The sequence below is a fragment of the Salvelinus sp. IW2-2015 genome, linkage group LG4q.1:29, assembly GCF_002910315.2.
Source record: "Salvelinus sp. IW2-2015 linkage group LG4q.1:29, ASM291031v2, whole genome shotgun sequence".
Lineage (NCBI taxonomy): Eukaryota > Metazoa > Chordata > Actinopteri > Salmoniformes > Salmonidae > Salvelinus > Salvelinus sp. IW2-2015.
Genome location: NC_036842.1, coordinates 79,615,039 through 79,637,933, shown reverse-complemented (window position 1 = coordinate 79,637,933; position 22,895 = coordinate 79,615,039). Strand labels below are relative to the sequence as shown.

The 22,895-nt window shown below is 43.4% G+C and overlaps 1 protein-coding gene across 5 annotated transcripts in view; it reads right to left on the bottom strand.

The window, feature by feature from the left end:
• Positions 1-6,301: 6,301 nt before the first annotated feature.
• LOC111962591 (SLIT-ROBO Rho GTPase-activating protein 1) overlaps positions 6,302-22,895 on the bottom strand; it is a 179,368-nt gene continuing 162,774 nt past the window's right edge. For 2 of the 5 annotated variants that reach the window (XM_023985765.3, XM_023985767.3), the window contains exons 20-22: positions 20,752-20,889; positions 12,293-12,677; positions 6,302-11,341 (exon numbers count right to left, since the gene is read on the bottom strand). In XM_023985765.3, coding sequence (XP_023841533.1) covers positions 10,940-11,341; positions 12,293-12,677; positions 20,752-20,889 — 925 coding nt within the window. In that variant the 3' untranslated portion in view covers positions 6,302-10,939. Of the gene's footprint in view, positions 11,342-12,215; positions 12,678-20,751; positions 20,890-22,895 lie in introns of all 5 variants that reach the window. The other 3 variants (XM_023985766.3, XM_023985768.3, XM_023985769.2) reach the window with 2 other exon arrangements.

Genomic DNA, 22,895 nt, shown 5'->3' with positions numbered 1-22,895 from the left:
CATCAGAGCCGTTGTAGTATGATTTGATCTTAGTCCTGTATTGACTCTTTACCTGTTTGATGGTTTATCGGAGGGCATAGCGGGATTTCTTATAAGCTTCCGGGTTAGAGTCCCGCTCCTTGAAAGCGGCAGCTCTACCCTTTAGGTCAGTGCGAATGTTGCCTGTAATCCATGGCTTCTGGTTGGGGTATGTATGTACAGTCACTGTGGGGATGATGTCATCGATACACTTATTAATGAAGCCAGTGACTGATGTGGTGTACTCCTCAATGCCATCGGAAGAATCCAGGAACATATTCCAGTCTTTGCTAGCAAAACAGTCCTGTAGTTTAGGATCTGCTTCATCTGACCACTTTTATATAGACCGAGTCACTGATGCTTCTGCTTTAATTTTTGCTTGTAAGGAGGATAGAATTATGGTCAGATTTGCCAAATGGAGGCCGAGGGAGACTGTTGTAAGCGTCTCTGTGTGTGAAGTAAAGGTGGTCTAGAGTTTTTTTCCCCCTCTGGTTGCACATTTAACATGCTGATAGAAATGAGGAAAAACTGATTTAATTTTCCCTGCATTAAAGTCCCCGGCCACCAGGAGCGACGCTTCTGGATGAGCGTTTTCCTGTTTGCTTATGGCGGTATACAGCTCATTGAGTGCGGTTTTAGTGCCAGCATTGGTCTGTGGTGGTATGTAGACAGCTACGAAAAATACAGATGAAAACTCTCTAGGTAGATAGTGTGGTCTACAGCTTATCATGAGATATTCTACCTCAGGCGAGCAAAACCTCAAGACTTCCTTAGATATCGTGTACCAGCTGTTGTTTACAAATATGCAAAGGCTCCCGCCCCGTGTCTTACCAGAGGCTGCTGTTCTATCCTGCCGATAGAGTGTATAACCCACCAGCTGTATGTTATTAACGCCAGCTGTGTGTTATTAATGTCCTCGGTCAGCCACAACTCAGTGAAACATAAGATACTACAGTTTTTAATGTCCCGTTGGTAGGATATACGTGATTTCAGTTCATCCAATTTATTTTCCAGTGATTGAACGTTGGCTAACAGTATGGATGGCAAAGGCAGATTAGCCATTCGTCACCTGATCCTCACAAAGCACCCTGATCTCTTTCCGCAAAATCTCTGTTTCTTTCTCCAGCGAATGACGGGGATGAGGGTCTGTTCGGATGTTTGGAGTATATCCTTACCGTCCGACTCATTAAATAAAAATTATTTGTCCAATTAGAGGGGAGTAATCGCTGTTCTGATGTCCAGAAGCTCTTTTCAGTCATGAGAGATATTGAGAATTTTCCAGAACATGTGTGGCCATTATACATTTCAGGATAGTCAGCAAAATTAGTTCTCTCTATATGTGCTCTGGATCATTAGACACCATTAGACATACCTGTCTGGGGAGTGGAAACGACTGGTTATTCCTGTAACTGTGTTATGGCCTAATATGTACTGTTGCTATGGTTACACCTCTTGGGTCTTTTCCAGAACATAGGTGTCCCTTTCAGAGGAGTTAGCAATATGACATGTCTGGTTATTTCTGTAAAGTGCCAAGGACTGTTGCTATGGTCCTACTGTCTTAAGGCGAGTACATGTCTGTATTTTTTAACTATTGGTGTGGCTCTACAGTTTCCATGCCCTAATATGAATCCAAACTAAAATGAGTGCAAGGCAATAAGATAACGGTGGCTAAATGCCATAGAGGATGAGTCATTAAGAGGAGTTACAATGGGTGTGACGTAAGGAGGAAAAATGTATAAGAACTATGTGCCAAGACTGGAAAGTAGTTGCTTCATGAACCAGCTCGGCTTACATTACTTTGTAATAAAGTCTTATTGAACTCACTGGCTCCAGTATTTGAGAAATATTATTGACTGAATAATCCTACAACAGAGACGGTAGCAGCAACATTATGTACAAAATAAGTTACAAACAATGCGAAAAAACAAACAAAATAGCGCGGTTGGTTAAGAGCCAATAAAACGGCAGCCATCCTCTCCGGTGCCATCTTTCAATCTCCCAGTCCCTGACGCTGAAAAACATCTCCACAACATGATTCTGCCACCACCATGCTTCATCGTAGGGATGGTGTCAGGTTTCCTCCAGACGTGACGCTTGGCATTCAGGCCAAAGAGTTCAATCTTGGTTTCATCAGACCAGAGGATCTTGTTTCTCATGGTCTGAGAGTCTTTAGGTGCCTTTTGGCAAACTCCAAGCGGGCTGTCGTGTGCCTTTAACTGAAGAGTGGCTTCCGTCTGGCCACTACCATAAAAGCCTGATTGGTGGAGTGCTGCTGAGATGGTTGTCCTTCTGGAAGGTTCTCCCATCTCCACAGAGGAACTCTAGAACTCTGTCAGTGACCATCGGGTTCTTGGTCAACTCCCTGACCATGGCCCTTCTCCCCCGATTTCTCCGTTTGGCCGGGCGGCCAGATCTAGGAAGAGTCTTGGTGGTTCCAAACTTCTTCCATTTAAGAATGATGGAGGCCACTGTGTTCTTGGGGACCTTCCCCAGATCTGTGCCTCAACAGAATCCAGTCTCGGAGCTCTTCGACCTCATGGCTTGGTTTTTATTCTGACATGCGCTGTCAACCGTGGGACCTTATACAGACAGGTGTGTGCCTTTCCAAATCATGTCCAATCAATTGAATTTACCACAAGTGGCCTCCAATCAAGTTGTAGAAACTTCTCAAAGATGATCATTGGAAACAGGATGCACCGGAGCTCAATTTTGAGTCTCATAGCAAAGGGTCTGAATACTTACGTAAATAAGGTATTTCAGTTTATTTTTAATATACAGTGGGGAGAACAAGTATTTGAGACACTGCCGATTTTGCAGGTTTTCCTACTTACAAAGCATGTAGAGGTCTGTAATTTTTATCATAGGTACACTTCAACTGTGAGAGACGGAATCTAAAACAAAAATCCAGAAAATCACATTGTATGATTTTCTCGGCTCATCATCTGCTGTAAATCAACTAGCCTACCTGGTTGAATAAAGGTGAAATAAATGTAAAAAAAATAAGAAATTGGTGTGTAAGTTTTTCACCTTTTTTGCAGAAAACACAGATATCATGAATATCAACAAATGTGGACAACATAGAATTACATATATATATATATATATATTGTAAAATCTTCAAGTGCACTTCATTAAATGTGTTTGGTATTCCGTATTTGTAAGGCATCAAGCAAGCTTTTTTTCAGACAATGTCAGGAATAAGCATGTTCCAAAAAACATTTCCTCTTGGCATAAGTTGGTTCCGTTAAATTTGTATTTGTTACAAGATGTCTCAAGTAAGCCCACACCTTCCAAGCTGAGTTCTGCTTGTCTAGCGTGCTAGCTAAGATTTTGAGAGTATGATGTTGACATGATCAGTCCAATCAAAGCTATGGTAGATATAATGTGATTTGACGTCATTTTATCAGTGGTCAATGACCTTGAGCCTTCTTGGATGGGCACTTCTAATGTAAATCTATGGCAGCACCCAAGGTGCTTAAATTCCCGAGCTCTCCCTGTAGGTTTTGCGGTGACGTAGTGTCCATGAGTGACAGAACACTGAGCCAATCATGGCACAACTAGAGAACATTACCAACCCCTACGCTCCGTATTGTCTGCTGGCTGCCCTACCACCACAAAAAGCTCTGAGCTAGGCTGAAACACCTGAATTTTGGAGCTGCCTAACTCAAGAAAGCAAAAAATAAACTATGCGGCTTTATTATCTCAATTATAATTGTTGTACATTGTTTGCAAACTGATACGTGACACGTATTAATGCAAAAAAAAGAAGAAAAAAACAGGCAACAAAAAGGTGAGACTAAAAAACAGTTGAGGCTCGGCCTCACCTGCCCTGAATGACAGGTCGTCACTCTTCCGCATACAAAGTATCTGCTCAGGTGTAAGTTGTCGCACTGAAGACACTCTTTAGGAAAGGATTGACAGACTCTTGGTGAAGTATTAGCAAGAAAAACACTGTCCTGGCTCATAACACGACCCAAAGCCTTTTCTTTGCCTTCACTGATGGCATATCTTCCACTGTCACAAAGTATTCCAAGTAGGACCACATCTGCAACAGTGAACTTTTGACCAACGATCTGGTCAAGCTGCTTGTCCAAACATCCTTGATTTCCACAGATCATTTTTTTAAACATTGAGACACTACAGACGACATCGTGTTACTGTAGGCACCTGGTATCTTTTAAGTGATAATGCCCTCGAAGCTGGTGTTTGGAGGATATATTGMCTCGGGTGTCGTTAGGCCCGAGACGAAGTCAATATATCCTCCAAACACCAGCTTCGAGGGCATTATCACTTTAATGCAACAGGTTACCAACATATTCAAATAATGATTAACATATTTTCATTCAAAACTTTATTTTGATGAATTTATTCATACTATTTCATCCTTCCACAAGATATAGTCCCGACTCGAATCTAGGGTTACTAGAGACACGACCCCGTCATTCAGTCTTTTTGTTCTGTATTGTAGCGACCCGCACAGACAGCTGTGTGTTATGTGTTAGGCTAGGAGGTGGTTGTGTTGTACTGACCAGTGCCCAGTGTTCGCGGGGTCCGACATGTCAATCAACCTGCTATCTGCCAATCACGGGAATGCCTGGAATGTTCTGATGCCGGGCATCCTGGCGGAGTGGCGTGGAGGGGGTTGGGCAGGGGGATGGAGCATGGGAGGTTAAGACCCGGTTTGGCCTTTGTTCTCTCTCTTTTTACGTCTGGGCTTCACAAGAGAAGGTCACGATTGGCTTGTGGGTTATCTGTCATTTATTTGGCGTGGGCTACGGCCAAACAGTAGCCTGTGTAAAGTTGGTTTAATAAACCGTCGATTCGCAAACTCAATCCTATGTCTGGACAATTGTTCATTTATGATCTAGTCAGGTCATTACAGTATCTATGGACCCGACCCAGTCATTCAGTATTTTTGTTCTGTGTCTATGGACGCAACCCAGTCGTTCAGTCTTTTTGTTCTGTATCTATGGACACGACCCAGTCGTTCAGTCTTTTTGTTCGTTATCTATTGACGCGACCCAGTCATTGTCTTTTTGTTCTAAATGCTCCATTGCCATACTGGGTGGCAACGTTCTTATCCCRTGCTTGCTAGCTAGCCAACTACGGCTAGCTGCATTTGCCTTTGTTTTAACTGTTTTCTAGTGACATTTATTTGGATACATCCATAACAATGAGCTAATGAGGCGCAATTTCGCCTGGCATAGAAAATGTGCTCACTCATCAGGACACTATTGTTCAGAGGTGCTAGCCAATAACACAGACACAATCACTTTAAACAGAAGCTGGAAAGACTGCAAACTAGCTGCATTTCGTTGTACCTTTTTTTTMTGTGTGTGTGTGTATATCCGTAAAAATCAAGCCAGCTGATTCAAGATTTCGACTGGCTGAGAAACGCTGCCTGCCTGTCTTTCTCGTCCTGACTCCCGACACATTCATTACTTTGGGACAGCATAATCGAATTTGAATTATTGAAACAATTTTGCAAATGTCAAAGAGACAGACAGCAAGGTTTATACAAATCTCCGCTATTGAAAACGAAATGTAAGTCTAAAAGAAATGTGAGATAATATCTAGATGCTTTTTATAGTGGAGATCAAGTTTATAAGTTCCCTGGCTGGGCTAATGAGACAATGGATTGCACAGTCAGAGGGAACAAAGTGGGCATTTTGACGTCATAGATTTAGTCGGTGGCAATTTGTGGAATGGACACCGGCTGGAATGCGGTTTTAACCAATCAGCATTCAGGATTAGACACACCCGTTGTATAAATGCTCATAACCTCACCCTAAATTCTTCTGTTGTCTGTCCCACTTCTGGTGAAATGAAACTGAAAGTCAAAGCTCATGCCCTATTTGGGATCCTTGGGACGTCCCTATCCCATTTAAAAATGGTTAAGGGTAGGGTTAGGGTTAGGATTAGGTAAAGGTTATGGTTAAGGTTAGGGTAAGGGTGGAGGTTAAAGTTTTGGGTAGGGATGTCCCAAGGAAGGATCTAAGGTGGCTGACCTTAAAATTACCTCTGCTTTCGACATGAACAATCTGGCATTTATTGAAAATTCACTCCTCTCTTCTGTTGATATGATTAACATAAGGTTTTGCCTTACATGGACCCTTCTGCTTTTTTTTCAACTGTGTTGTATGTAAAACATTAAATAAGTAAATCGATGTAATAATACTAATGGTCACATGATGGAACTACAGTGTTGCAAAGAACATTAACTTTTGTTACAATATACTGTCTATCATATTGGTGTAACTTATAACACAGGACACTTTGTGGGAACTTTGCATGCCTACATTGAGTTTTATTTGGAGTTCCCTTCCCTACATTCAATTATGATTTGTAATTCAAGAAATCATTTCAAATACATCAACTATGGAAGAGATTGGTTAGTCAGTAGACCTAACAGGTAGCCTATAAAGAAGGCTTATAGAGAGAGCAAGTAAAGTTGATGTTACCTGAGCTGTGTATGAGTCAGCTTTTAAAGTTACAAATACAGAAAACCCTCCCTGTTGTAACCTACTGCATTGCAAATTCATACTCATATTACAGTAATGATGAACATTATAATTGTAATTGACAAGATATGTTGTATAGTTGGCCTATAGAAACCAAAATCTGTAGTTTCTCCTTCAGGCAGGAGAACTTCTCAGGAGACACCGGTTGTAGGGGAGAGTGGGTTAAGTTGAGCCACTTTTTACATTCAACATCACTCTGTCAAGGGAAATATAGTATTCTTTCTAACAAAGATATCTACATATATTTCAGGATGTTGTGTATCCCTGGAAATAATCAGAATTCATGTAAACATTACAGTTTTTAAAACATAGTGTCCAAAAAAAGTGATCTCGTCACAACTTACCCCATGTATTGGGTAAATTAAATGAAATATTACCGCTACCTTTTTAAAACCATGTCTATATTTATTTCCCAAACATAATTCAACACAATCATGTAATTTTAAGCTTGTGTTAACACCTAAATGCTTATTTTTACACTTTTAACATATGACATAACAGGGCCTGGCTTATCTCAGAGAAATACGTTTTTTTGTGCAAATTGAGAATTTCTGGGATCTTTTATTTCAGCTCATGAAACATGGGACCAACACTTTACATGTTGCGTTTATATTGTTGTTCAGTGTATTTCCTTTATTAGACAGAAAAACCCTTGAGGAACGGCCCTCAGAGCTCTAAAAGTTGTTAAGAAGTTACATGCCAAATATACAGTTCTGTGCAATGTCACAATGGATAAGCAGTATCTTTATTATTAAAGGTAGACTCCGCAAAATGACATTGCCACGAGCAGCACCGCAGATATTGAGATGCAAGACTTCGCTCATTCATTAATTTGTCTCGCTTCCTACTCCACTTGCTCATAACACAGGGTCTGAAATAAGAATGCAACAGTACAGAACATTGAAAATGTTTTAGAGAAACTATGAACTAAGGCACTTTCATGTGTACATACTACAGATGTACATGGACACAAAGCAACAGTCAACAGGCAGGACTCCACTGCTAACTGTATATAATGGCATATAGAAAGACAACACAGATTACAACAGGCTCATGTTCATTAGCACACTGCTGCAAAACGGAAAACAAAATGAGCGTTTCTTATTGGGTTTGTTAGTTTTCTTCCGTTTGGTGTCTGATGAATACGACCGAAGTTTGGGTGGGACACCTGCAAATTCCGTGGCTCTGTTCTTTGGACCTTTGAATTTCTACAACCTTTGTTCTAAAAATCCCATTAAATTCTAACAAACAAAATCTTAAACAAAAATGATTACAAAATCCAGAAAGGGTTAGTAATCCAGAATTCAAATCATATTCACTTTTAATATACATGACATTTTGTCAACAGACAAAAATAAACCTGTTGCAGTTTGTATGCCAAGGAAAACATTGCTTATTGCAAACTTGAGACAATGCTTTTTGGAGTCCTTGTTCTTTAACCAGATGCAAGCTTCCCAACACATGCACCCATCAGTCTCTTGTCTTCAGCTACACAGCACCTTTAAAAGAGACCCGTAGAGGGCACTGTCACAGGGGAACATACAGTTACAGTATGAGGAGGTCATTTCCCTTGTGATGGTTAGTTGTCACATGCACCCACCAGTGGAGGCTGCTGAGGGGAGGACGGCACATAATAATGGCAGGAATGGAATGGTATCAAACACATGGTTTTCATGTGTTTGATACCATTCCATTCTCTAGATTATACTCCATTCCATACATTATTATGAGCCGTCGTCCCCTCAGCAGCCTCCACACTGACACCCACATCATGTGACATGGTCTTCAGTGAACATGTGAGTATGCATTCCCCACGTCCACATGTGCTGTGTCTGCTCCTCTATTCAGCTGGGATCTGGCACACATCAATCATTCAAAAGGGGGTTTATAACCTAAATGTACTAACAAAGTCCTGATGGAGAATCTAAGCATCAGTCACATCACCCCCACAGCATAATGGACCGGCCCATCTCCCCATCCACAACACAAGGATTAGCCTACAGGTCAGAAGGGGCTATGGGGATGGGATATAAAGCTCCTAAAACACTGACAAGAAGCAGTATGAACAAAATGGGTATTTTACAGTAACAGTCAGTCCAGCATTCCATCTTTGGGAGTTTACTGCCATGAGTTTAGGGAGTCTAAAAGAATGCTTACATTGCAGAAAGAGGGAGAGAGAGAAACAAACATCCATGCTGTAAAAGTATATGTCGTCTTTGGACAGAGAAAGCCAGGCATTGTGTGTTGTAAACCAAGCTCTGATGTGCTTTCTATACTCTGTTTTATATGCAAACCATTCTCAACCGCTCCCCTTGAATCTGAAGACAAAAAGCCAACGAAGGTTCGACACAGGTCTTCAAGAGTATATAAACATTTTCACAGGATTTCCATAACGGGTAATATTTCACAGTGGTTGTATCCTCTTGTCTCCTTCCAGACCTTGTTTAGAACTATGATGCTGCGATAAAATTATAGCGATATAAAATCAACATGTAGGCAATCTTGTAACATCTCGTAACATCATTCTCAGAACTTTTGGGAGGTGCGGCCTAGTCCTTGACAAAAGTGTATCCAGTTCATTTGTACTCTTCTGTTGCCAAGTGCACCAAATAAACAAAATAAACATCTCATCATCTACTGTCCAACTATATATACAGTATATACAGTTGCAGCAAAATACATTGGCACCTTTGCACTTTTCTTAAATAATTCCCTATTTCTTCTCAAATAAGTAGACACTTAAAAAATAAATAAACTGGTCTCCACTCCTTATTGGATTTTCAACATTGCAGAACCAATTTTATATTTGTGAACTTAAGTTTACAATTTGAGAAAATAAAGAAAAATTACATGGACAAAATGATTAGCACCCCAGAGCTTGAATTTGGTTACACAGCCTTTGGCCAAGATAACTTCAGATAAATGCTTCTTGGAACCATCAGTGAGCTTGCTGTACCTTTCAACTGGCAATTTGGCCAACCTTTCTGCAGCAAACTGCTCTAATTCTTCAATGTTTTAGGGTGCCCTCCACCAGCGGCTGTTTTCAGATTCCTCCATATGTTATGGATGTGATTCAGATCTGAACTCCTCGCTGGCCACTCCAGAACAGTTCAGCGTTTCTTCTTGAACCATTTCAGGGGTGCTTTTGACGTGCGTTTTGGATTGTTGTCCTGCTGGAAGACCCACAACCTTAAAGAAAGACACAATTTTTGGACACTGGGTTGAACATTGAACTCCAAAATACCTTGATAATCTGCTGATTTCATGATTCACGATGTCTTGCACACGTTCAAGGCCCCAGTACCAGAGGCAGCAAAGCAACCCCACAGCACAAGTACTAGCTCCTGGGTGCCAATAATTTTGCCCAGGCCATTTGTCTTAAGTTTACAAATTTAATTTAAATAAAGTTTACAAAAATAAAACAAGTTCTGCAATGTTGAAAATTCAATAACAAGATGTGGAGACCAAAGGTTTTTTCCAATTGCAATTTATTTGAGAAGAYATTGGGAATTATTTAAGAAAAGTGCAAGGGTGCTAATATATTTGGCCAAAACTTTATGTGAGAGTGCATCCTTATGATCACACACATATCTGAACTCTTGCCCTCCCTGCTTCAGTCTCAGCTATAAACATTAGCTACATCCAAACTTCCAACAGCTTTCAAATGGTGGTTTGAACTTTCACAATTGACAGCTTATATTTCTGAGTGGCAGTAAAGCCTTACGATCAGTACTCTAAATCTAAGCGTTGTCCATCTAAGTGAGAAGCAAACCATAGTCAGGTTCAGCTGACACGGACTACATTTCCCATAGTTCCCCTGGCTGAGTAGTAAGCAAAACAGAATTGCAACGTGCACTACTTTGTTTCTTTAGCGTTCATTCTTTTGTAGTTCTCTAGTTTTTGTAAACTACCACAGTCGTTTCTCTAAACTCAAAGGAGGCCTTGTGATTTGTTGTTCTGTATACAGTAATGAMCAAGGAGAAAAAMTTGACTTATCTAGCGATGCTAGGCATTTCAGCAGATTCTACAGTATTTTCCATATGGATCTTGACAATTTTTTGTCTGTTAAATAGTTAGTCACACTGAAACATGCCCCTTTCTTTGTGGTAGTTCAGTCTGTCTAGCAGACCTGAGAATGTTCCTGTTTTCATTGTTAATAAATGTGGTTAACTTACTGGACACTGGTTAACTTCTCGACACAAGAAAACACATCTTTCTCACAAAGCAAACAACTACAGCATCCTCAATGTCCAGGCAATGGACTGTTCTTATACTGTCTTACACAATATTGTTACTATTATTATTATCTATAGACAATGATAACATGTTGCTACTATATGTAGTCAGAGACACTCTCCCAGTTTCCTGTTGGTCCATGTTCCCATCCCAGAGTTCAAAGTTCACATGGTGCACGACTTGTCTAGGGGGTCTTGGGGAGGGTGTACAGGGGGAGGGTGAGCCGGGCCCGTCTTGGGCAGCACCAGGGGCTTGGGCCTCAGGGCAGGCGGCTTAAGCTGCACCCCCATACGGGGTACCACTACCGGCTTGAAGGTGCTCATGGTGTCGCTGGAAGAGCTGGTGCTGCGGCACATCGGGGGCCCCCTGGCCTCGCCGGTCTGAGCCCTCAGAAGGATGTTGTGGAGGGGGCTGAGGGACTCGCTGGAGCTGGCTGGGGTGGGACCCCCGGTCGACTGCCTCTGCTCCAGGGTATCCAGCACCACGTCGGGAGCGTGCTTGGCCGAACTCTGCCTCTCCAGCTCACGCAGCTCGTTCAGCGCCGTGTTCATCGTCTCCTCTATGTCCTGCAGGGAGGGACAGAGAGGCAAATCAAGGGAGGAGAGAAAGAGAAAAGAACGATAGACAAGTTAAGGGAATACAGTGACATCACACCACCAGCATGCATCATACATACAGTACATGTATGTGAGCACCGTCAGGATAAGAGTGTTGCTTAAGACTGAAATCCCTGGGTATGTTCCTGACTTAAAATAAGACAGGATGCAGCGATGACAGGACATTCATCCGAGCATCTCCCAGAGACCGACAACCCAACGGAGAGAGACATCGTCCTCTCTCTGATCCTCAGCTTCCTAATTAGAAGTCTCTCCACACTGCTGATGGCTTCTCATGCTTTCGCACAATGCACACTGCTACAGCCAAGATGTGCTACATTGTTATCAGAGCTCTGATAAGGTAATTGGGGCCTGTGCCGACAAAGTATTACCATGCAGACACTGACGCTGCTTTGTAATAATGACTTTCTATTTTCTGTTCTGACACGTAGCACTCAAACCAAATTAACAGCTTTTGTAACTGTACGTGACTGTGCGGAACATTATAAAAATAGTTAGTCTCAAAAGCTATTTTACTCAACATCAATGTCCCAGAATCTGTCTCTGAAGCTATTTGATGCTGTAACAGACACGAACATAGTATTTTTGATATTCTTACTAGTACTGAAGTTGCTGATAGTAGTTTTTTTAAAGAAAGTTTTGTTGCAATGATCGTGATATGTGGTCGTCTTGTCTCCCCTACTTTAGCTGACTGAATTTATTGTAAGTCACTCTGAATAAGAGCGTCTTGATAAGTATAAAGAAAAACTAGATTGTTAATGTGTTTGGGAGTGTTGTGACAGAGGTGTTCAGTAGTAGCAGAACTCAGAGTAAGCAGACTAACTAGGTTGACAGGGCGGGGCAGGGCTGTGCTGCTGCTGGTGGAGGGAGGTGCGCTCGTCCCGCGGTGCTGGCGCTGACCTGTGCAATGGTCTCCGGATCCAGGGGCTTGCCACCACCGCGCGGGTGGGGGTCCTGGAACACGGCCGTGTACTGGCCCGAGCTTGTGGAGCGTCGAATGGGCGGGCTCTCCATCTTTTTCAGTGACTCGTGGCGGCTGATGTTGGTCAGGCTGCCGTGGCCTGTTCGGCGCCGGTGCTCAGGGCTGTCCATGGGAAGCTGTCCGTGGTTGCGGCTCCGCAGCAGGTCCCGGGGGCTGAAGGAGTGACCCAGAACCGGGGAGCCCATCTCAGGCGTGTGAGCCTGGCCCCCTTGGGTCTGCTGGGAGGGGTGCACCATACAGTTGACATCATTCGGGCGCGCCGGGGGGCGGCGGGAGGGGGGCTCCGTCCTCTTCTTATGCCTGCTGGGATATGGGAGAGGGCAGGAAGAGACAGACGGACACTGAGGTCAAGTCTATGGGTTTTAGCTAAACCTTAGAAATGTTGCAGTGTCTGTAAACAGCCGTGGTAATGTAGTCACACAGATTCTTAGTCAGTATCGGGTAATGTACAGTCACACAGATTCTTAGTCAGTATGGGGTAATGTACAGTCACACAGATTCTTAGTCAGTATGGGGTAATGTACAGTCACACAGATGCCCTTAAGTCAGTATGGGGTAATGTACAGTCACACAGATTCTTAGTCAGTATGGGTGTAATGTACAGTCACACAGATTCTTAGTCAGTATGGGGTAATGTACAGTCACACAGATTCTTAGTCAGTATGGGTAATGTACAGTCACACAGATTCTTAGTCGAATATGGGGTAATGTACAGTCACACAGATTCTTAGTCAGTATGGGGTAATGTACAGTCACACAGATGCTTAGTCAGTATGGGGTAATGTACAGTCACACAGATGCTTAGTCAGTATGGGGTAATGTACAGTCACACAGATGCTTAGTCAGTATGGGGTAATGTACAGTCACACAGATGCTTAGTCAGTATGGGGTAATGTACAGTCCACACAGATGCTTAGTCAGTATGGGTAATGTAGTCACACAGATTCTTAGTCAGTATGGGGTAATGTAGTCACACAGATTCTTAGTCAGTATGGGGTAATGTAGTCACACAGATTCTTAGTCAGTATGGGGTAATGTAGTCACACAAGATTCCTAGTCAGTATGGGGATATAGACTCTAGACAGAGTTGTTGAAGCCTTCTGTCAATGTAGTGTTCAGACGTAAACTTATATGTCAGTCCCAAAGTGCTCCTAGTAGCTTGTTCTGAGGCAGGGCTCCAGCTGCAGCACTGAGAGGCCTGCAGGCTGGGTCTTTATCTGAACCTTTAGCCACACAGTGCCCCCTTGCCTGCCCCCCTGCCTGCCTGGGAGAAGGTTCAGCTGGCTCAGCATTAAAGCTGTCCTCCATCTGAACCTGCTGTCTCAACACACCCTCCTGACTGAACATAGATATACACCTGACCTGCCACACACAGGTGTGCATCCCTTACGCATGGCACGCACACAGAGACCTAGTAGCACACAGGCACACTCACGCACGCAGGCACACAGACACGTACAGTACGCGTCTGGGTCCTGCCTCTTCACAGTAACTAATGGTCCCCTGAAGCCATCTCATTCCTCTGTAATGGGCCGGCAGAGTGGAGCAGCCCATCATCTCTACTGGGGCTCTGATAAGACCCTGCTCTGCTCTGCATATTTATGAAACCCAGCCTAGCAGGGGGCCGTCCTATAAAGTCCACTTTTTCTGACCAGGGCCCATTAGGCTCTGTTCAAAAATAGTTCACTGTAGAGAGAATAGGGGGCATTTGGGAGACAGCCATAATGTTTCATCCCCCTACCTAATCAGCACCAAATGTGATAGGCTGCCTGTCTGGCAGCAGTGTCGGGGGATGATATGATAACAGAAATATATAAAGATATTTAACCATAGAGAGATAACAATTTACGATTGTTCCAGTGGATATACTCTGAGGAAAAAGTTAATTGAAAGATGGTTATGAGAGGAGATTGTGAGGGGATAAAAGTATTTTGAGGATTTGATAAGGGGTGATAGGGGACTTTTTCATTCACTAACTGTTTTTGTTCGGTCCTTTTTAATTCTTCAATAAACCATTGAGAGATGACAATTTTTGCCTCACCACTAACATAATATCAAACTAATATTCCCTACACAACACCAGGCAGAAAACCTAAATCAATTACTTGTTATGCAACGACACAGAAACTGACAAATAACATCTACTAAAGGGGTTTAACATTTGTCCAAATGGGTATTGTTGCGCTGTAGCCTGGTCCCAGATCTGTTTGTGCTGTATAGCCAACTCCTTCAGTCATTAACATGCCACAAGACCATAGTAGTCGGCAAGACAGCACAAACCGATCTGGGACCAGGCTAGCTGCACAGTACTTCCTGTCTCATATCTCAAAACCTTTATCTCCATCAAGAGTCATTCTGGGCTCCCGAGTGGCGCAGCGGTCTAAGGCACTGCATCTCAGTGCTAGAGGCGTCACTACAGACCCTGGTTTGATTCCAGGTTGAATCACAACCGGCCGTGATTGGGAGTTCCATAGGGTGGAGCACAATTGGGCCAGCATCGTCCGGGTTTGACGACCGGGGTAGGCCGTCATTGTAAATAAGAATTTGTTCTTAACTGACTTGCCTAGTTAAATAAAGGTTAAATAAACAATAAAAATGAGTCTAGCAGCTATTCATCCCTTAATCATCCTTCCTATGCGTGTTTCAAGTCTTAGTCTAATTCCTGCCTAATTAACACGGTCTGTCTCAACCACCGTCATTAAGAGTGGAGATTCATTATGGAGCTAAATATGGGACATGATGTGTTCTGATACAGATGGAGGACTGACTGGGGATTTGTGGAGTAAACACGTGCAGGGGTAAACACGTGCATGGACTCTTCATGACCAGTAGGGGGAGTAAGATCACAACTCAATCTATGGACAGGCTTATAGAAAGGAAAACAACTGCTACAGTACAATCTACAGACAGTCATTGGGTACTTATAAACCATATTATAATATGAATCATGACTGCCATGTTTTCCATACTATTGATAATGTCATACAAAAGCAAACCAGATAATACAATAATGTTCTCTGGTTGACTACAATTCTAGGCTGTAATTACTGCTGTTGTATAATAGAAATGCTGTAAATGGGAGAAGAAGGAGAGAGATCTAAATAAAGCCAAAGATATGAATGATTCAACAGTGTGACCATAGACAGTAGAGAGGGAAAGAGAGAAAGAGAGATGGAGGGAGGGGGGTAGAGAGGGAGGGAGGAGGGTGGGAAGAGAGGGAGGGATGGGGGAGGGTGGGAAGAGAGGGAGGTAGGGTGATAGAGAGGAGGGATGGAGAGAGGGCGGGATGGAGGGAGGGTGGTAGAAGAGGGAGGGAGGAGGGTGAGAAGAGAGGATGGATGGAGGGAGGGTGGGAAGAGAGGGAGGTAGGGTGATAGAGAGGGAGGTGAGAGAGGGAGGAGAGAGGGTGGTAAGGGGAGGGAGGAGTGTAGAGAGGAGGGAGGGGTAGAGAGGAGGGAGGGGTAGAGGGAGAGCGGGAGGCAGGGGGAGAAGGGAGAGAAGGAGGAGGGGAAGGAGGGAGGAGGAGGAGGGAGGGGGAGAGAGGGGGAGCAGGGGTAGAGAAAGTAGTCCTGGTCAAGGGGTAGAGGGTAGCGAGGGAGGGATAACAAGGAATGGAACACATAGCTAGTCAAAAGTATGATTCATTAACATTTCTCCAGCAGAGAGAGGTGAAGTGAGCAAGCCTTTCAATAAAACACTATCTAAACTTATAGGGATGATGCCAGTAGCAGATTTCTCAGGTTGCCTACTACGTCACACAAATTTGAATGCAGCAATGAACAGAAGAACGAGTGAGAAAATACTGTCGCTCTCCAGAAGCCTTTATATCCTGCCAAAAAGATACGCCAGGAGTGTGTGTGGTGTGTGTGTGTGTGTGTGTGTGTGTGTGTGTGTGTGTGTGTGTGTGGTGTGTGTATGAGTCTGCCTCAGATTGCTCTGAGAATGACAACTATGAAATAACCCCTCTAATGTATTACACCCTGATGTTGACTGAAGCAAACCATCTGAAAATGGACTTACCCATGACTGGGACAACTCATCATCCAACGATGATTCTATTGGCCTTAGGTCGAGAGTGGAGCGCTGACTAGATCAGGTCTCAGCTTAGCTTGACAGGTTTAGCTGACAGGTTAGCTAAACAGTGTGGATACCCGCATGTAAGATGACATCTGGCCGACTCATGTAGACTCACTGACAACTCCAGTACTGTCCCTCATGTTAGTCAGTGAAAGAGCTGCTTCCTGTGTCTTGGCCCCTATGTGAACATAATAAACGGCTCTCTATCCAACCGGATGTGTACCAAACTCACTAAAGTGCATTAATAAGCCTCTCTTAAGAAAAGCCAAAACCTTGACCCAGAAATATAAAAAACGATTGGCCTAATATCAAACTTTCCATTCCTCTCAACATTTTAGAAAAAGCTGTTGGGCAGCAACTCACTGCTTCCTGAAGACAAACAATGTATACGAAATGCTTCAGTCTGGTTTTAGACCCCATCATAGCACTGAGACTGCACTTGTGAAGGTGGTAAATGACCTTTTAATGGCGTCAGACTGAGGCTCTGCATCTGTCCTCGTGCTCCTCGACCTTAGTGCTGCCTTTATACCATCTCGATCACCACATTATTTGGAAGATTGAAACCCACATGGTCTACACGGACAGTTCTGGCGCTGGATTTGATCTTATCTGTCGGAACGATATCAGTTTGTCTCTGTGAATGGTTTGTCCTCTGACAATCAACTGTACATTTCGTTGTCTCCTCAAGTTCCGTTTTAGGACCACTATTGTTTTCACTATATATTTTACCTCTGGGATGTCATTCGAAAACATAATGTTAACTTTCACTGCATATGCGGATGACACACATCACACACATTGATATTGTGACTCAGGAAACAGCAGAGGAGCCCCTACTATCCCACATCGACGGGACAGTAGTGGAGAAGGTGGAAAGTTTAAGTTCCTCGGTACACATCACGACAAACTGAATGGTACCCACACAGACAGCGTTGTGAGAAGGCGCAGCAGCGCCTCTTCAACCTCAGGAGGCTGAAGAAATTCGGCTTGTCACCAAAGCCACTCACAAACTCTACAGACTGCACAATCGAGAGCATCCGTCGGGCTGTATCACCGCCTGGTACGGCAACCTGCTCGCCCCCACCGTAAGGCTCTCCAGAGGGTAGTGAGGTCTGCAACGCATCACCGGGGCAAACTACCTGCCCTCCAGGACACCTACACCACCCGATGTCACAGGAAGGCCATACAGATCATCAAGGACAACAACCACCCAAGCCACTGCCGTTCACTACCCCGTATCATCCAGAAGGCGAGGTCAGTACAGGTGCATCAAAGCAGGGACCGAGAGACTGAAAAAAGCTTCTATCTCAAGCCATTCAGACTGTTAAACAGCCACCATAACATTGACGGCCGCTGCCAACAGTACTGACTCAACTCCAGCCACTTTAAAAATGGAGTATGAAAATTATGTAAAAATGTACCACTAGCCACTTTAAAACATGCCACTTAATATAAGTACATACCCTACATTACCCATCTCATATGTATATGTATATACTGTACTCTATATCATCTACTGCATCTTTGCCTCTTATGTAATACATGTACCACTACACTTAAACTATGCCACTTTATGTTTACATACCCTACATTACTCATTCTCAGATGTATACTACTGTACTCTATACCATCTCGCATCTTGCCTATCCGTCTGTACAATCACTCATCATATATTTTATTGTACATATTCTTATCTACACTTGTTGTGTATATAGTAGATTGTGGAATTGTTAGGTTATGATTTACTGTTGTTATTACTGCATTGTCGGAACTAGAAGCACAAGCATTCGTTACATCGCATTAAATCTGCTAACCATGTGTATGTGACTAATAAAATTTATTTTGATTTGATTGTACATTCATGAAAACACGGTGAAGTCCCCAAATTGCCCTCGCTAGAGCCTGTGTTCCAGACAAAGGAAGTGGATGGCTGCAAACGTTCTTCTTAATACTCGGACAAACAAGAGATGCTTGTTCTAGTCCCCAAGAAACAAAGAGATCTTCTGTTGAATCTGACAATTATCTTGATGGTGTAATCGTCTCAATAGATAAAACTGTGAAGACCTCGGCGTTACTCTGACCCTGATCTCCCTTTTGACGAACATATCAAGACTGTTTCAAGGACAGCTTTTTTCCAGTCTACGTAACATGCAAAAATCAGAAAGCTTTCTGTCCAAAATTGATGCAGAAAAATTAATCTATGCTTTTGTTACTTCTAAGTCAGACTACTGCGATGCCTACTGCCTTCCGGCTACCCGGATAAAGCAACTTAAATAAACTTCATTAGTGCTATAACGGCTGCTAGAATCCTGACTAGAACCAAAAAATGTATCATATACTCCCAGTTCTAGCTCCCTACACTGGCTTCCTGTTTAAGGCAAGGGCTGTTTTCAAGGTTTTACTGCTAATCTACAAAGCATTCAATGGGCTTGCTCCTACCTATCTTTCAGATTGGTCCTGCCGTACATACCTACATGTACACCACGGTCACAAGACGCAGGCCTCCTAATGTCCCTAGAATTCCTCTAAGCAAGACAGCTGGAGGCAGGGCTTCTCCTATAGGAGCTCCATTTTTATGGAATGGTCTGCCTACCATGTGTGAGACGCCAGACTCGGGCCTCACTTTTAAAGTCTTACTGAAGACCTCATCCTTCAGTGGTCTAGTATGATGTGAGTTAGGCCCAGGAGTGTGAAGGCTGAACGGAAAGGCTTGGGAGCAAACGAACCGCCCTTGCTGTCTCTAGCCTGGCCGTTCACCTCTCTCCACTGGGATTCTCTGCCCGTAACCCTTATTCAGGGGCTGAGTCCACTGGCTTACTGGGTGCTCTTTCATGCCGTCTAGGAGGGTGTGCGTCATGACGTGGGTTGAGTCACTGATGTGATCTTCCTGGTCTGGTTGGCGCCCCCCCTTGGGTTGTGTCATGGCGGAGATCTTTGTGGGCTAACTCGGCCTTGTCCTCAGGATGGTAATTGGTGTTGACGATATCCCTCTAGTGGTGTGGGGGCTGTGCTTTTGGCAAAGTGGGTGGGTTATATCCTCCTGTTGCCCTGTTCGGGGTTCAATCGGAATGGGGCCAGCACAGTGTCTCCTGACCCCCTGCCTGTCTTAGCCCCAGTTTTATGCTGCAAGTAGTTATGTGTCCGGTGGGCTAGGGTCCCAGTTTGTTATATTCTTGGGTAAGTATACTTCTCCTGTCTTATCCGGTGTCCTGTGTAATTTAAGTATGCTCTCTCTAATTCTCTCTTTCCTCTCTCAGAGGACTATGACCCTAGGACCATGCCTTCAGGACTACCCTGGCATGATGACTCCTGCTGTCCCAGTCCACTGGCCGTGCTGCTGCTCCAGTTTCAACTGCTCTGCCTGCGGCTATGGAACCCTGAACGTTCAACCAGATCGTGCTACCTGTCATAACCTGCTGTTTCAAAACTCCTAGAGACAGGAGGAGCGGTAGAGATACTCTTATGATGGCTATGAAAGCCAACTGACATTTACTCCTGAGGTGCTGACCTGCTGCACTCTCGACAACCACTGTGATTATTATTAATTTGACACAAGCGGTCAATTTATGAACATCTTGGCCATGTTCTGTTATAATCTCCACCCGGCACAGCCAGAAGAGGACTGGCCACCCCTCATAGCCTGGTTCCTCTCTAGGTTTCTTCCTAGGTTTTGGCCTTTCTAGGGAGTTTTTCCTAGCCACCGTGCTTCTACACCTGCATTGCTTCCTGTTTGGGGTTTTAGGCTGGGTTTCTGTACAGCACTTTGAGATATCAGCTGATGTAAGAAGGGCTATATAAATACATTCAATTTGATTTAGTCATAAGTAAGGCCAGGTACGCAAAACAGTTTTTCCTCTATTGGAACTCATTCTAGATTCATCTCCATTCCACAGAATGTTTATATTTCTACATTTCATTATTTTTTTAACATGCATTACCTAATGTCATGTAGCRCTTTTGATCTTTTAAACTGTAGTTGACCACAGAGCACAGTGGAGTGGGTGGTGGTAGTCCAAGCCAGAGCCAGCCCCTGGCAGCCAGACACAGAAATCAGGCAGTTATTGGTTTGGCATGTGTGTCATTAGCGAGATGCCTGAGAAGATTCCACAGTGAGACGTCAAGGTGTGCTGTTCCAGTAGGCTAGGGGGTGTGTGTCATGCAATGTAAAACAGAAATGCTTGTTTCTTGTTGGAGTCCAAGTTGTCCCCCCCATGTTTCAGTCCATATTCTTCTGTTTGGTGCTTAATAAATACTGCCTCACTATGTAAGGTAGAGAGAGGTGAGATGTGGTTGAGCTCACCTGCCAATGTAGGCGTCAGTGATCCTGGTGTCAGTAGGAGAGCTCATGTCTTTTCCTGAACACTTGTCCTCAGCTCCATGGCCGCTGCTGGCCTCACTGTCAGCCTTCTGACTAAGTGTGTCTGAGAAATTATCATCCCTGTGACATGCACACACACACACACACACACACACATGCACGCAAAAGAAGACAAAAAGACAATCCGGCAAAAGTCCAAGCAATGTTTTTATGCAACAATAATTAGACAGAGAGTTCAGTCGATACACACAGTGACATAGTTCTAGAAAATAAAGTCATTTGAGTACCACAGTGAATAGTTTACGAAGATAAAAGTCATTTCTGACATACACACAACATGAATATCTGTAGAAGAGTAAGCTCATATGATAACCACAGTGAATGTTTAGAAGATAAAGTCAATCCGACTACCACAGGTGAATAGTTTAGAAGCATGAAGGTCATCTAACTACCACAGATGAATAGTTTAGACAGGATTAAAGTGCAATCTGATACCAACAAGTGGAATAGTTTAGAAGATAAAGTCATTTGATACCACATGAATAGTTTAAGAAGAATAAGGCCATCTGATACCACCAGTGAATAGTTTAGAAGTAAGATAAAGTCATCTGATTACCACAGTCAATAGCTCTTAGAAGATTAAGTATCTGATTACCACAGTGAATAAGTTCAAACGACCACAGTCTGATACACCAACGTATCACGTCCTTACCGAACTCAGACTATACCACAGTGAATAGTTTAGAAGTAAATCATCTGATACCACAGTGAATAGTTTAGAAAGATAAAGTCATTTGATACCACATTGAATAGTTAGAAGATGAAGGCATCTGCATACCACACGTGAATGACAATTAAAGATAAAGTCATTCTATACACAGTGAATATTTAGAAGTAGGAAGGCATTTTTATACCCCAAAGTGAATTTAAATGAATCATCTCCGATTACTACAGTGAATAGTTGAGAAGATAAAGAACAGTCATCTGATACCACAGTGAATAGTTTAGAAGATGAAGTCATCTGATACCACCAGTAATAGTTCAGAAGATGAACTCTCTGAATACAGTGCACAGTTACCAATGATCCATCGCTGATACCCCAACTGACAATGACACTTAACGATGATCATCACATAGAAGTTTAGAAGACAGTCATCTATACCAACAGTGAATAAATTTAAAGATACAATCGATCTGATACAGCAAGTCGAATAAGCTATCTCAGAAGTAAGTCATCTGATAAGCCCACGACGTGAATAATTTACGAAAAAGTCATTGGAACACACGTGCAATTTAGTTTAGAAGATGAAACGTCCACTGATACCACAGTCGACATAATTCTTAGAAATGACAGTCATCTGATACCACAGTGAATAGTTTAGAAGATGAAGTCATCTGATACCACAGTGAATAGTTTAGAAGATGAAGGCATCTGATACCACAGTGAATAGTTCAGTGCATTGAGTTCAGTCAAGCATTCCTGACTAGCCTCTCCTCCAGGCTCATGTTGACTTATAGGCCTGGATCTATTATCCTTCCATTAGTAGTGGTGTGTCCAGGGCTGCCAGGCAGCATGACCAGAGCCAGCTGTATGGGTTATCTCAGTGGGCTGCGTGCGTGACTGAGCTGAGCGCTAGCTGCATACACTATAGATGGTGACTGATCTTGTCAGGTGGTAGCAATCAGAGCTGCTTAGTAGCCACAGAGCCTGGTTGAGTGGGGAATAATGGACTGGACAATAAACCACACACACACACCTAAGGTTGCAAAGCACAGGAATATTACCGGTCATATCCTAATGTTACTAGTAAACTCCTGGAATTTTTCAGAAAATTTCAGTAACTTTGGTAAATTACCGGGGGTTTGTAATCCTACACACACACCACAGATTACCGACCATTTCGAATCCCACCGTACCTTCTCCGCTATGCAATCTGGTTTCAGAGCTGGTCATGGGTGCACCTCAGCCACGCTCAAGGTCCTAAATGATATCATAACCGCCATCGATAAGAGACATTACTGTGCAGCCGTATTCATCGACCTGGCCAAGGCTTTCGACTCTGTCAATCACCACATTCTTATCGGCAGACTCAACAGCCTTGGTTTCTCAAATGATTGCCTCGCCT